At 41.9% G+C, this 15,061-nt stretch overlaps 1 protein-coding gene and 1 long non-coding RNA gene across 12 annotated transcripts in view; one reads left to right on the top strand and one right to left on the bottom strand.

The window, feature by feature from the left end:
* The window catches only part of RET (ret proto-oncogene), a 123,748-nt gene that overhangs the window by 69,348 nt on the left and 39,339 nt on the right, over window positions 1–15,061 (top strand). For all 11 annotated transcript variants that reach the window (XM_083614587.1, XM_083614588.1, XM_083614584.1 and 8 more), the window contains 4 exons: window positions 7,400–7,651; window positions 8,903–9,193; window positions 10,813–11,054; window positions 12,798–12,999. In XM_083614587.1, the coding sequence (XP_083470713.1) occupies window positions 7,400–7,651; window positions 8,903–9,193; window positions 10,813–11,054; window positions 12,798–12,999 (987 nt within the window). The remainder of the gene's footprint in view (window positions 1–7,399; window positions 7,652–8,902; window positions 9,194–10,812; window positions 11,055–12,797; window positions 13,000–15,061) is intronic.
* LOC310763060 overlaps window positions 1–15,061 on the bottom strand; it is a 41,740-nt gene that overhangs the window by 5,314 nt on the left and 21,365 nt on the right. The gene's annotated exons all lie outside the window — the stretch shown is intronic.

The raw sequence follows: 15,061 nt of genomic DNA, 5'->3' as shown, positions 1-15,061 counted from the left end.
AAGAACTTTGCTTCAGGATGAGAACAGAAATTGTGCAGCAGCAGGAGGCCCCATTAGCTAAAGTGGTACCTCAGGTTAAGAACGGACCTCCAGAACGAATTAACCCGAGGTACCACTGTTCTTGTGATAAGTAAATTTGCATTTGACTATTGCTAGTTGATTAAAGACATGAAAAAATGGGTGCCTTTTAAGTTTGATTCGTGACAAAAACTCCACAGAGTAGTGAGGTGCAAAATAAAATGGCAGCAATAAATTATTGTGGAAAGGTGGAAAACAACAAGGGCATTCTCTTAGGATGTTAGTTTTCATTTTGCAACTTGTCAGACCCTTCAGCAAGAAATTATTAATAAATGTTCACCTCCTTTATTACTGTCCTAGATTATCAGTTTAATGTACGATACATTAGAACAAATCACAAAGGCAGCCGTAAATCGTGCTACAGTGATTCATTGCTAGATCTGGCAGTGGTCTTGTGAATCATGACCATATTTCAAAGGAATTATGTAATGTTTCCAAATAGAAATGCTTACCTGCAATGCACAGCATTCTGTCGGGTCTTGGATTAAGCGAGGCCAACAATAAGAGATAGCTAAAAGTGCAGTCCTGTGTTTGTCTATTCAGAAGGAAGTGGGTATACACTGTACTTTGTATGTGGACAAGAGCTGAAGTAGTGGGCTCTAATTTAGGGAATGCTGCGGCTAAAGAAACTTTACTATAGATCCCCAAGCCAAACGGAAGACATAGATGATGCCTTCCTGGAACAGATGGCCAAGCATGCAAAAGGAAGGGAGATAGTAGTAATGGGGGACTTCAATTACCCGGATATTTGTTGGATGTCAAACTCAGCCAAGAGCATAAGGTCAAACAGATTCTTCACTGGCCTTGCAGACAACTTCATTGTCCAGAAAGTGGGAGAAGCAACAAGAGGAACAGCCATTTTAGATCTGGTCCTAACCAATGTTGATGACCTGGTTAGTGGGGTAGAAGTGGAAGGATCATTAGGCGCGAGTGATCATGCTCTTCTGAAGTTTACTATACAGCGGAAAGGAGCAGCCAAGCATACTAGGACTCAATTTCTTGACTTTAAGAAAGCCGACTTCATAAAACTTAGGGAAGTGCTGGGTGAGATCCCATGGACAGTAATACTAAAAGGAAAGGGAGTTCATGATGGCTGGGAGTTTGTTAAGAGGGAGATAGTAAAAGCACAACTTCAGGCAATACCAATGAGACGGAAACATGGAAGGTGCCTAAAGAAGCCAGGGTGGCTATCTAAAGAACTTTTAACTGAGTTAAGATTAAAAAAGGATGTGTACAAAAAATGGAAAAGGGGGGGAACCACCAAAGAGGAATTCAAACAAATAGCCAGCACGTGTAGACACAAAGTCAGAAAAGCTAAAGCACAGAATGAACTCAGGCTTGCTAGAGAGTTTAAAAGCAACAAAAAAGGCTTTTATGGGTATGTTCGTAGCAAAAGGAAGAACAAAGAAACAGTGGGGTCACTCAGAGGAGAAGATGGTGAAATGCAAACAGGGGACACAGAAAGGGCTGAACTCCTCAATGCCTTCTTTGCCTCAGTCTTCTCCGATAAAGAAAACAATGTCCGACCTGAAGAATTTGGAGCAAATGATTCAGCAGAGGAAACACAGCCCAGAATAACTAAGGAGATAGTACAAGAATACTTGGCTAGTCTAGATGTATTCAAGTCTCCAGGGCCAGATGAACTGCATCCAAGAGTATTAAAAGAACTGGCAGATGTGATTTCAGAACCACTGGCAGTCATCTTTGAGAATTCCTGGAGAACAGGCGAAGTCCCGGCAGACTGGAGGAGGGCAAATGTTGTTCCTATGTTCAAAAAGGGGAAAAGAGAGGACCCAAATAATTACCGCCCAGTCAGTCTGACATTAATACCAGGGAAGATTCTGGAGCAGATCATTAAGCAAACAGTCTGTGAGCACCTAGAAAGGAATGCTGTGATCACCAATAGTCAGCATGGATTTCTGAAAAATAAGTCATGTCAGACTAACCTGATCTCGTTTTTTGACAGAATTACAAGCCTGGTAGATGAAGGGAACACAGTGGATGTAGCCTACCTTGATTTCAGCAAGGCATTTGACAAGGTGCCCTATGATATTCTTGTAAAGAAGCTGGTAAAATGCGGTCTTGACTATGCTACCACTCAGTGGATTTGTAACTGGCTGACTGACCGAACCCAAAGGGTGCTCATCAATGGTTCCTCTTCATCCTGGAGAAGAGTGACTAGTGGGGTGCCACAGGGTTCTGTCTTGGGCCCGGTCTTATTCAAGATCTTTATCTTTTTTTATATATAAATATTTATTCGAGTTTTCAATTTTATACAGACAAAAAAGAAAAAGAAAAAGAAATATTAAAAACAAATCAATTTCAATATCAATTTTCAATAACATGTTTCTTTGACTTCCTCATACCTCCCCTTCTTGTTTTCTAGTTCAAATTGTTTATCTAGCAAATCCTAATCTCTTAACATTCCTTTTAACTAACACCTTATTTTCCAATCAACTTTTTAAATTTTATAACTTAAACAATATTTATCCCAGTTCTTTTTATCATAACAGCTAGAGACCACATAAATTCAATCCAGCATCTTTCAAAGTTCATTAATTTTGCAATATTTCTGTAAATAGTCCTTAAATTTCTTCCAATCTTCTTCTGCCGACTCTTCTCCCTGGTCGCGGATTCTGCCGGTCATTTCTGCCAGTCCCATACAGTCAATCAACTTCATCTGCCATTCTTCCAGAGTGGGTAGATCTTGCGTCTTCCAGTGCTTTGCTATAAGTATTCTTGCTGCCGTTGTAGCATACATAAAAAAAGTTCTGTCCTTCTTTGGCACCAAATGGCCGACTATGCCCAAGAGAAAAGCCTCTGGTTTCTTCAGGAAGGTATACTTAAATACCTTATTCAAGATCTTTATCAACGACTTGGATGATGGACTCAAGGGCATCCTGATCAAATTTGCAGATGACACCAAACTGGGAGGGGTGGCTAACACCCCAGAGGACAGGATCACACTTCAAAACGACCTTGACAGATTAGAGAACTGGGCCAAAACAAACAAGATGAATTTTAACAGGGAGAAATGTAAAGTATTGCACTTGGGCAAAAAAAATGAGAGGCACAAATACAAGATGGGTGACACCTGGCTTGAGAGCAGTACATGTGAAAAGGATCTAGGAGTCTTGGTTGACCACAAACTTGACATGAGCCAACAGTGTGACGCAGCAGCTAAAAAAGCCAATGCAATTCTGGGCTGCATCAATAGGAGTATAGCATCTAGATCAAGGGAAGTAATAGTGCCACTGTATTCTGCTCTGGTCAGACCTCACCTGGAGTACAGTGTCCAGTTCTGGGCACCACAGTTCAAGAAGGACACTGACAAACTGGAACGTGTCCAGAGGAGGGCAACCAAAATGGTCAAAGGCCTGGAAACGATGCCTTATGAGGAACGGCTAAGGGAGCTGGGCATGTTTAGCCTGGAGAAGAGGAGGTTAAGGGGTGATATGATAGCCATGTTCAAATATATAAAAGGATGTCACATAGAGGAGGGAGAAAGGTTGTTTTCTGCTGCTGCAGAGAAGCGGACACGGAGCAATGGATCCAAACTACAAGAAAGAAGATTCCACCTAAACATTAGGAAGAACTTCCTGACAGTAAGAGCTGTTTGACAGTGGAATTTGCTGCCAAGGAGTGTGGTGGAGTCTCCTTCTTTGGAGGTCTTTAAGCAGAGGCTTGACAACCATATGTCAGGAGTGCTCTGATGGTGTTTCCTGCTTGGCAGGGGGTTGGACTCGATGGCCCTTGTGGTCTCTTCCAACTCTATGATTCTATGATTCTATGATTCTAGCCTCATTGTTTTATAGCTGCTTTGCAAAGAGATGCCTATTAGGCAAAAAAGCTGCTGGCTTTTCAATGTACCGCCTCTCTTGGCACCATAGTTAAAATTCCATGTATACTAGGGATAGGGAATTATTATTTTTAGCCAGAGAGCTTCATTCTTTTCCAGGGGATGGGTGGGGTGGGGGACACAGGCTAGGGCTAGGTAAGGCCAGAGACAAAAGTGAGCAGAACAACTAGCACAAATCTTAGCTTTGAACAGTAGCCTAGTTCTTAACACACTCTCGCACCCCTTTCTGTCCTCCACACAGGCAAGGAAGAGGTGTTAGTTCAAGGATGCATTCCAGCCAGCCAAAAACACTCAAACAGGGTCAGTGAAGGTTGCGGGCTTGGAAGAGAGGTTATGGATGGGGAGAGTTCAGAGGGTCAGATATAGAGAGGCCTGAGGTTCTCCATGCATGACATATACCACAATGTCATATATGATGTCACCATTTTCAGGGAATCTAGGATGTTGAAATTAAGGATGCTCACTAGGAGAAACTCTTAGAATCAGGCATCTCTGGTCACCTTGCATCTAGCTTTGTGTTCATTGAAGGGAAAGGGAATTTATGGGGGAAGACAAACAAATACCGCATGATGTTCATATTAGCCTATGGACCTAGGGAGAGAGGTTGCAAAAAACACGAGTTCAATGAGAAAGCACTTAAGATCAGTTAAGAGGGTTCAGATGCAAGTTGTGTGATGTACACGGTATGGTGCGATCCCAGTGTGGTGTATTGGTTAGAGCGTTGAACTAGGACTTTGGAAGATCAATGTTGAAATCCCTGCTCAGTCATAAAGCCCACTGGGTGACCTTGGGCCAGTCGCAGTCTCTCAGCCTAACGTGCCTCACATGATGGTTGTGAAAATAAAATGGAGAGGCAGGAGAACCATGTGTTGAGCTCCTTGGAAGAAGCTCAAATCTTGTGTAAAGTTAATAATAAATAAAAATAAATGGTGTGAAGACCTCAGAGTCAGCGTCTTCCCCCCCCAAGGTAATGTGGTGAGTGAAGAGCACTGATGAGGACAGGGAGTATGGGACCAACAAGAGTCTCTGATGTGGGGCCATAAAGACTTTTCCTTGCCATGGGTGGGGTGAATCCCAATACCTGCATTTCTTAGAAAATATGTTTGTGGAGAATATTGTTTTAGCAGTAGAACAAATCTTGCAGGACGCCTCTGCCTTGCTTTCCAACCATAGGTTTAAATTGCAGTGTTGTTGGCTCAAGTTAGATTGCAGTGCCATAGTTCCTGATGTAACGTATTGTATTATTTCATATTTGTCAGTTTGTTTCCTTTATATGAAGCAGAGAAGCACCTGAGAGTTCAGGTATCAATGCTTTTATGCTCCTGCATCTATGCATCTATGCTCCTGGTCCTGGATTCATTCAGACCAAACGAAATAACTGCATAAAGCAAGGCTCCTTTGTTGCATATTTTACAGCTCCATAGCTGCCTTTATCAGTGGTCCTTCTTTAGCAGTTGTAGACCCACATTGTAGATTTGTGAATAATGTGGAAAGGCAGCTGTCTGAGAGAAGGAAATATAGAACCACACTTCCGAGCTGCCTGCTGAGAATGAAACTGTAGGAAATGGGTTCTGATTAAGCTCTAATTAAATAAAGTGCTTAGTAGTACCAGGAAGGGAAATAAAAAATGGTACTGAGAGTGATCCGTTGCTTTCAGCATAGACTTGATTAAAAAAACATTTTGACCTTTTCTGTGCAGTTTTATTGCATATGATTTTGAAATTACTGTTAAATCAGTTTAGGTCTATAGTGTAGGTATGTCCAATAGGTCAGTGTTGATTTGATACAGTGTGGGTTCATGCATTAGCCACTGGAAGAAGAGTGTTCATGGGAAAATTGCTTGAAAATTAAAAAAGGTTTAATATAAGGGAGGTGTTTGGGATGCATAAATGACTCCAGAGGGCAAGTGGTCAGTTATGGGCAGCTGAGATTGATCAGCTAATTTGTTCCTCCCCCCCCTTTCTGTTTTTAAAATGTTATCATTTAGATAGCATGTGCAATTCCACCCCCATACATTTTTATTAAAATGTCCATTTTAACAGTAAAGTACAGGAACTTAAATTAGCAAAGAGAGTGAACCAATATGACCACCAGTGCTTGCTTTATTATGATATACATAAACATAGTTAATAAAAACATTTGTAGAGGATTAACACAATAAGGGACGTGGGTGGTGCTGTGGTCTAAACCACAAAGCCCCAGGGCTTGCCGATCAGAAGGTCGGCGGTTTGAATCCCTGTGATGGGGTGAGCTCCCGTTGCTCGGTCCCTGCTCCTGCCCACCTAGCAGTTCAAAAACATGTCAAAGTGCAAGTAGATAAATAGGTATCGCTCTGGTGGGAAGGTAAATGGCGTTTCTGTGCGCTGTTCTGGTTCACCAGAAGCGGCTTAGTCATGCTAGCCACATGACCTGGAAGCTGTCTGTGGACAAACGCCGGCTCCCTTGGCCTATAGAGCCAGATGAGCACACAACCCCAGAGTCGTCTGCAGCTGGTCAGGGGTACCTTTACCTTTACCTTTTTAACACAATTCACAAACATAAACATTGCATCAGCTCTAGAAGGGAATGCAATGAGTTGCTGGAGAGACAAATTCTGTGTGCTACATGGAATGTGGAGGTAACATCTTCTCCTTCACCTGAGGCTGCAACATGTCTTGGGTTGTCCCCATGTACTGCTGATATCTGGCAATTGCACAGTTCAAGATAATAACATATTTAAAACCAGTTATGGTTGTAAAATTAAAGAATAAGAACATATTCATATTCACATATCACCACTTTTTAAATATTAGGCCCATCTAGGCATATGAAGCAAATGTATACCAAACTGCCCTTTTTTACAAAACCAGTTTGGCAGATCAGTTTCTACACTATGGCTTTCCTTTCACATTTTATTGAGCAATGGATTGAACCACACGGCAGCTGGTACAGCTTTTTAATTTTTGTTAGGCTTTTAATACCCTGCCCTTCAGGATCCAGAATAGCTCCCAATGCAAAAATGTGACACAACGATGCTGAAATTAACAAGCATTACAAAGCAAGTTGACCAGATGACACCCACAATAAAAACAGAGATTGAAAAGGCCTGAAAATTTTTTAAAAAGGGTTCACCTGGTGTCAAAAAAGGCAGTAAACCTAGCCACAGCTGAAGCTTCCTGGGGAGCGAGTTCGAAACTTGGAATGTGACTCCATAGAAGGCCCCTGTGCTCAGTCACCACCTACCAGATGGGGGTGGGATCTGTAAAAACTTCTGAGGCAGATCTCAATATGGAGGCAGGTATTTGAGGGAAGAGGTAGTTAATCTAGCATGATCAACCAAAGAACCAGCTGGACAAATATATCTCTTGAAAGTTACAGAAGGGAAGTGTGTTGCCTTTGCAAAGTGCTTTTTTTTTAAAAAAAAAAAAAGGTCCACCTAGTCATTGTACATATTGCATTTCTTCATTTCTGTATCTTTTCCAGTTGCCTTTGGCCTCTACTTTCCCCGGAGGGAATATCATGAGAATGTCTACCTTGACCAACCCAGCGGAACCCCCCTGCTGCAGATCCATGCCTTGAAAGATTCGGAGGAGGAGAATACATATTTTTGGCTGTGCCCACAGCTCCACATCCCACGAGCTGGAAGTAAAGACAATCTTTGGTTTCAAATCCAAGAGAAAACTGGACTTCTTTTCCTCAATAAGAGCCTAGATAGGGAAGACTTCGATATGCTGTGTAAGTCATGCAGATGAAGCAGATGCCCTCATTGCACGTGTGTGTGTGTGTGTGTGTGTGTGTGTGTGTGTGTGTGGTCTCATGTTTACCTTCATTTGCACCTGGTGGAATTTATCCAGATACTAATTGTTACCAAATCAGTAGAACTCTTCATTGAATGGAAGGTACTCTGGAACCTCTTCCTAAATATTGGCACAGACACCAATAAGAAGACGGGTAACCATGTCAGTCAACTGCAAGAACAGCAAACAGTCCTGTTGTTACCCCCAAGATCAAGAAATTAATCATCATATTATTCCCCCACCCAGTCAGCCCCTTGCCTATAGAAACATATCATACCACAAATACATTAGTTTTAAAGATTGACACAAGAAGTGATGCATCAATAATAATGTGATTCTGTTTTGTTTACTTGTGGTTAATGTGTGGAGACAGAGAAGCAGGCCTCAAAGGATGCTCTCAAGTAGCAGTTTATTATATGAAGGTTGCCCAGAGTGTCTTGGCCATTTCCCTTCTCATGTGTCCTTCTCTGCTACTTTGGTTCAAGCCACTCACTCAAAGGAGATAGCACTTGGATGAATTGTTCTAATTGATTCTTGGAACGTGTGACAGATGAGTGAAATAATAACTCTCTGCACTCTAAGGTTATGTTTAACTTACTTGTAAACCCAAAATCCTAGCTCTGAATGAACTGTACAGAAAGAGGAACAAGAACAAACCAGAGATTTAATTGTTGTTCGTTGCGGTTAACAGAAAATGACAATTCTTTATTTAAGATTGGGGTTTTTTCTACGGCGTTCTTCGGGCCAGTCTCAGAAAGCGGTATACATGGAAATATTAAAACCCTAATAAAAGAGCAAAGATGGACTGCAAAGGGGGGGGGGGAAAGCTCCATGAAAACCTTTTGAAAGGTCTTCCCTCCCATCAGGGCAAGGGGATTCAGTGGCACTTGGGGGAAGGAGAGGCCAAATAGCTCAAACAGTAGAGCATGAGACTCTTAGTCTCAGGGTCTATGGGTTCGAATCCCACATTGGGCAAAAGAGTCCTGGCTGCAGGGGGTTGGACCAGATGGCCCTTCCAACTCTACCATCCTGTGATTCTGTGATCTCAGCTGGAACACTTTAGAGCTACATGGTGGGCAGCTGTTTGGGGTGCTTTGTCTAGGTGGGTATAGAACCATAGATGATGGTGAATTGCTAAAATGAGGGTTCTTTGTAATCTTCCCTGTTTCTGTTGTCTCCTCCCTAATAGTTCCAGGAATTTCGGTATCAAAGCTGATCCTCCAAGTTTTCGTCTCACCCCTACCCTTCCAAGGGAAGGAATGCCATGAATCTTATACCAAAGTATTGGTGAAGCTTTCTGTTATCAATTCCACCATGCCAGCTTGCAGTTATGGGATGCCAAGCCAGTTGTGTTTTTCCAATATGGACCTTTCTTTTCACATCAAGGAGAACAAACCACCAGGGATATTCCATCAGCTCCAGTCATATCCTCTGCAAAACCAGTGCCAGAATGCAAGCATTTCCTATGAGGTGATAGCAGGTAAAGCAGCTGCTTGTCCAGTGGGCAGCAGGGATCCTGTTTGCCTTCACAAATTCTTATTTCATTGAGTTTTTTGCATAGCTTTAGAACATACTTCCAAGTATGGCTCCCATGAACCTCTGGAGGTGTTGGAAGCTGGGTAAAAGTTTGCATTGGAAGGCACTTGCATAGGTAGAAGCCACATATGAAAATACTTGGTCAAAACATTTGGAAACTTGGATTAGATATAGAAGTTATACCACCACCCCCCGCATGTGCAATGGTTCAGCAAATTCCATAAATTAAAAAAAAAACACCTTAAGCAACAGATTTCATGGCCTTCATTGTTTAATTAGGAATATTTCACTATTTTCAGAAAAGCATTAAGTAAACACTGTATCAATGATGGTTGAAATTCCATATTAAGAAGAATTATCAATGGGAATTCTGGTTAATACATTATAATGGTCCTGAAAGAGAATTTTCACATCCCCACCATTGCGGCAAAAGTCTTGGAACACTTATGTGGCTGGGTATTTGCTGAAGTGTTTAAGGGGTTCTGGAAAGGGCTTCCAGTGATTCAAATTTTAAAAATCCAAGCCAAACCAATGCTAGTTTTCCTCTTCATCTTGATTATGATGTAACTTACATTTTGAGCTGCCTTGAGCATCTGGGAAAGGCAAGTAAAGAAGCATTTTAAATAGATAAATAGAATAATGAACCTTTCTACATTTTCTTTCTTGTAAGACTGGAGCAGGGGTGTCTCAAAGCAGTGACTCTAGCAACAGGACAAAGGCACTTCCTGCAGTACGGTAGTGTCTTGCCTTGGCTGCGAATTTTTGACCTGCTCTCTGCTGTCCTTCAGCACCACCACTAAGGAGGAAGGAACAGTCCTCTGCCTCAAAAACTACCTGAGCCTGCCTTGTAAATTTCCTTGCATCTTTTTCTTGCTCGCTGAAGTTTCATCTCCCTCATTTCACTCTGTTGCAAGATTTAACGTGCCTGCTTTGATACAGGGTGCAGGTAGTCCCCTTTCCCTTGCTTTTCCACAGAAAAATATTCAAAGCGGGCAAGAAGATCATAGCTAAAAACATTATGCGATCATTAAAGATATATAAGCATAAGGTTAAATATATATATAGTAGAACAATGAAGCATTAGAAACAATAACTATCCCTTAATTTAACAGAAAAAAGCAACACCCTTTGAAAGTTTTGTCATGAGCCACAGTTCATCCATTAATAGTTCATTTGCTAGTGTGGCAAAGGCACATTAGACAGTAGGTGTGGTGGGTCTTTATCACTTGGGGGTGAGTGGGTCTTCCCTAATGATATGAGGAGGAATGAAATGCCAGACAGAGCAAACCAGAGATACAATAAAGGTATAGAACAGGGGGAATCCTTTCAACCCCTAATTCCAGTCTTTTATAACCAGCACGATTTCCAGAACTCTATAAAGAGTTCTAAGATTGAAGAATGGTGTAAATAACACATAATTGACTGGATTTGAGTTGCAGTTTGGGTGTTGCTGATTGTGAATTGTCTACTTCTGGCATAGGATCCTTTACCCCCAAGGTTGTATCACAGAGAGCTCCCACTTTGTTAGTGATGGAATGAGACGGTATTCTTGCTGTGTTCTAGATAAAGGTGTGCCATTTCTTTACAACATGGACACAGCGAGTATCAGCGTGGCACAGCCTCTGGATCGAGAGGAGCGAGAGAAGTATGAGCTGATTGCCAAATGTACTGTGACAGAAGGTCCCAGGGAAACTTTTAAGGAGGTGCCATTTCTTGTAGCTGTCTTTGATGAAGATGACATGCCCCCCTTCTTGCCTAATGACACAAACACGGCAGATGCAGTTGTGGAGTTCAGCAGGAAAAAGGTAACGCTCCATGATGGTGCAATGTGCTACTTGTTGGTGATTTAAGAGTCCTTTGCAACCTTTCCACTTCCTCCCATGATTTTTGCATGTTTTGAAGTGCTCTTTTGAGTGTGTCCATGTGGAAATGTAGAATTTGGGTCCATGTAAAGTTTTCCTGTAGCAGGACCTGGTAGGAAACATGGATCTTGCTTGTCCATCCCAAGAGTTACATGGATAAATTTTCAGTGAAACATTTCTTCTTGAGGGTGTTCATGGGAGCACTTCCAGAAGCAACCCATGAATACAAAACGTTCTCCCAGGATATGATGTCAATCATTAATTCCCTCTAGTAGCAAATTTTGGGTTGTCAAATACCAATGAGTCATAATGTAATGCTGTTTACACACTTAGACGACCTCTAAAACATGCAGAAGCATATAAGGTTGTAAACCAGTAGAAAATAAATGTTCTAAAGGACCCTGTGAGCTTCCAGGACATACGGAACATTGAAGTCATTGAGATAAGAAATTAGTAGAGTAACTCATCTCATTGTCTGGAGAGGGAACTTCCAGGGTCACATTACATTGAATGCAAATTACAGGCGATCTTTTCCTCCCTGCTGCCTATTGTTTGGTGGTCGAGGAGGAAGATGCAGCCACCAATTACAGCTTTGTTAACATTCTGGATTTCTCCATTGTTTTCTGTTAGCAGCATAATTGTCTGCTCTGGGGTTGTGGAAATATGTCTAAAGCAATTGGAAGTCGGGGCAGTGTGTGTGAATCTTCTCAATTAAATCTGTGTTTGAGGGCAGTTGAGCCATTGAATATTGAAGGCGTCAGCTGAAATATCAATGGAAAATGGAAGGAGACGGAGGGAACTAGCCTGCTTAAGTCCCACTCAGTCTGTAGTCAAGTGAATGTACATCATAAGTTTTAAGGACTCTCCTTCCTGCGCTACATTTTCTCTCTCTACCCCAGCTGTATTGCGATAAAGCAGTCAGATGAAATTTGGGGTGTTCAGGATGCTATGTCCGTAGGTTTTCTTCAATAAATAAAGCAGTCAGGGTCAGAGCTAGTAGCTTGCCCCAATCCTAAATAAATGAAGAAATCTGAAACCCTTTTATATAGGACAATGGGGGAAGATTTTAGGAGTGTCCCCTCTCCTACCCCACCCCATTTCAGTCTTAAACACTCCAGAGTGCTATTGTGTTGGAGCTCCCTTTAATACAATCTCATATTTTTGTTAAAAAGTTCTAACAGATTTATCATGAGAAACGTAAGTTTAAAATTATAGGCGTGTTTCTTTCCTGGGCAACTTATTTCTTTGGCTGCTAGATTTTGCGTAAGAGAGATTTACCGTTTTTGGATATTTGCTGCCACCAACAGGCCAGAACCATTTCCCCCCATTTTATCCACCTCAGCTGGCTCTGGAGAGTTAAAATTGAAGGACCACCGTATACTCTGAATGCTGAATGAAAACCTGTATGCTAACTATTCACCAGCAAGCTTAATCATGTATGCAATGTTGGTTTGAGGAAGCATGTCTGAATCTAAAACCAGTAATCCAGATTCCTGCTAACTGAGATCAAGCAGACACCTTTACTGTACTCTTTTCTAATGGGATAATTATCATGACCTTGTAAATCTGTTGCATATTGAAGCACTTTACATTATATTTTTCATCCTAGGATAATGCTTAAATGCCAAGTCAGAAATAATATAGTGTGACTGCAAGCAATTTCCTCCCACCTATTCTCTTTTAAAGGGCACCGTCATTGCAGAATTAACTGTCTATGATGCAGACACCACCCCTATTTTCCCTATAGACAGTAGCAGGAAGAAGTACACTGGCACCATAAGTACATCTGATCCATGGGTCAAGGAGACATTTCAAGTGGAGCACAACTTCCATGAGATCTTGTTCAACCCAAATGGCAGCCAAGTGAGGGGAACACGACACGAATACAGTAAGTTTATGTGGATTATTATTCCCAAAGGAGTAGTAGTATGCTTACAAAGAATATGTTCCGCATTTTGCTGCCTTATCCAGCTTTTGAATCATAAGCTGGAGATGTGAGATAATAAGTAATAGTATCAGACTTCCGGGAGGGCAGGGAATATCATGAGATAATGCAGTGTGGTCCAGTGGCCAGTGCTAAAGAGATAATTATGATGCTGTAGCAATAATCCTTTCAGCCAGTAGGGGCAGTATAGAATAGTCATAAATCAGGGTAGACAACCTAGTAACCTCCAGACATTCTGAACTAAAAGTCCCATCAGATTCAGCCAGAATGGCCAATGGCCAGGAATTAAGGGAGTCATAGTCCAGAACATGTGGAGTGTTCCACATTATCCCTTTCACAGATGACAGACCTGACTAATCACCATTGATGGAAGTACAATCTCCTATGCTTTGCAACAAACTAGGACCTGTTTGAGCACTGCACTGTAATTATTTATTTATGTTGAGATATACATCAGCAACAGACATGGCCTTCCCTTGTGGAATTGGGGCAACAGTTGGATTTTGCCATGGAAAAGTGTTTCAGTTTTGAGATGTTCAAAGAAACCAAGGTTGCCTTTTATTAGCTAAATCCCTTACAGTATGCAAACGCAAGTTCATGGCCAATGATGGGAACTTGCCAGCTATGCTTGAAAATCCTAACCAACAATGGAATGCCATTGTGCTCACAGCTCAACGGTTCAGGTTCAGCACCTTCAGTTCAGTTCATTTGTTGGCATAATTCCCAGTTGCGTTAGTGGACTAAAGATATAGATTTGTGTCCTAAAATAAAACCAGTTAACAATTTTAAAGTTCAAGATGGTTTGGACCATTTTCAAATTTTATGAGATGGAATTAACTGGCCTTTTCAATGTTTATATGCTGACAAGAAACCAAGATCAAGGGAAGTAATAGTGCCACTGTATTCTGCTCTGGTCAGACCTCACCTGGAGTACTGTGTCCAGTTCTGGGCACCACAGTTCAAGAAGGACACTGACAAACTGGAACGTGTCCAGAGGAGGGCAACCAAAATGGTCAAAGGCCTGGAAACGATGCCTTATGAGGAACGGCTAAGGGAGCTGGGCATGTTTAGCCTGGAGAAGAGGAGGTTAAGGGGTGATATGATAGCCATGTTCAAAAATATAAAAGGATGTCACATAGAGGAGGGAGAAAGGTTGTTTTCTGCTGCTCCAGAGAAGCGGACACGGAGCAATGGATCCAAACTACAAGAAAGAAGATTCCACCTAAACATTAGGAAGAACTTCCTGACAGTAAGAGCTGTTTGACAGTGGAATTTGCTGCCAAGGAGTGTGGTGGAGTCTCCTTCTTTGGATGTCTTTAAGCAGAGGCTTGACAACCATATGTCAGGAGTGCTCTGATGGTGTTTCCTGCTTGGCAGGGGGTTGGACTCGATGGCCCTTGTGGTCTCTTCCAACTCTATGATTCTATGATTCTATGAGCTTTTAATTGCAACTGTTGTACAAATGCATATGGTCAGATTATATTCCAGTCTGTGCAATGAATACTGTTTCCTTTAAATGAAAGTATAATAACTGTTCTGGTTCAGACATAACAGTCTTGGTCCAACAAGCCATTGTTTACCAGATCAAAAACGAGCCTTTCGCCTGCATTCTCCTGCAGGTTGTTGTTATTTTAAAATACAATACAGTGGACCCTCCTGATATGAACTTCATTCGTTCAAGGGGTCCGTACATACCCCGAAAAGTCTGCATCTAGAGGTGCCACTTCTGCGCATGTGCATGGCGTGATAGAGCACTTCTGCACATGCGTGCGCGGTGAAACTTGGAAGTTTACACTTCCGGGTTTGCCGCGTTCGCAACCCGAAAGTTACGTTACCTGAAGGTAACATAACCCGAGGGTCCGCTGTATTAAAAGCAGTTTAAACTAATTACAATCAAGAGAATACGGTAGGTCCTAAAATATATATCTCAAGTGTCCAAGGCCAGAGTAAAGAGGAATGTCTGATGAAAACTGCATAATGAAGGGGCCAGACACATCTCTGTGAC

Source organism: Podarcis filfolensis, assembly GCF_964270895.1.
Source record: "Podarcis filfolensis genome assembly, chromosome: 5".
NCBI lineage: Eukaryota > Metazoa > Chordata > Lepidosauria > Squamata > Lacertidae > Podarcis > Podarcis filfolensis.
Note: the sequence above shows the minus strand (reverse complement) of the source record. Positions and strands in the feature narration are given on the sequence as shown.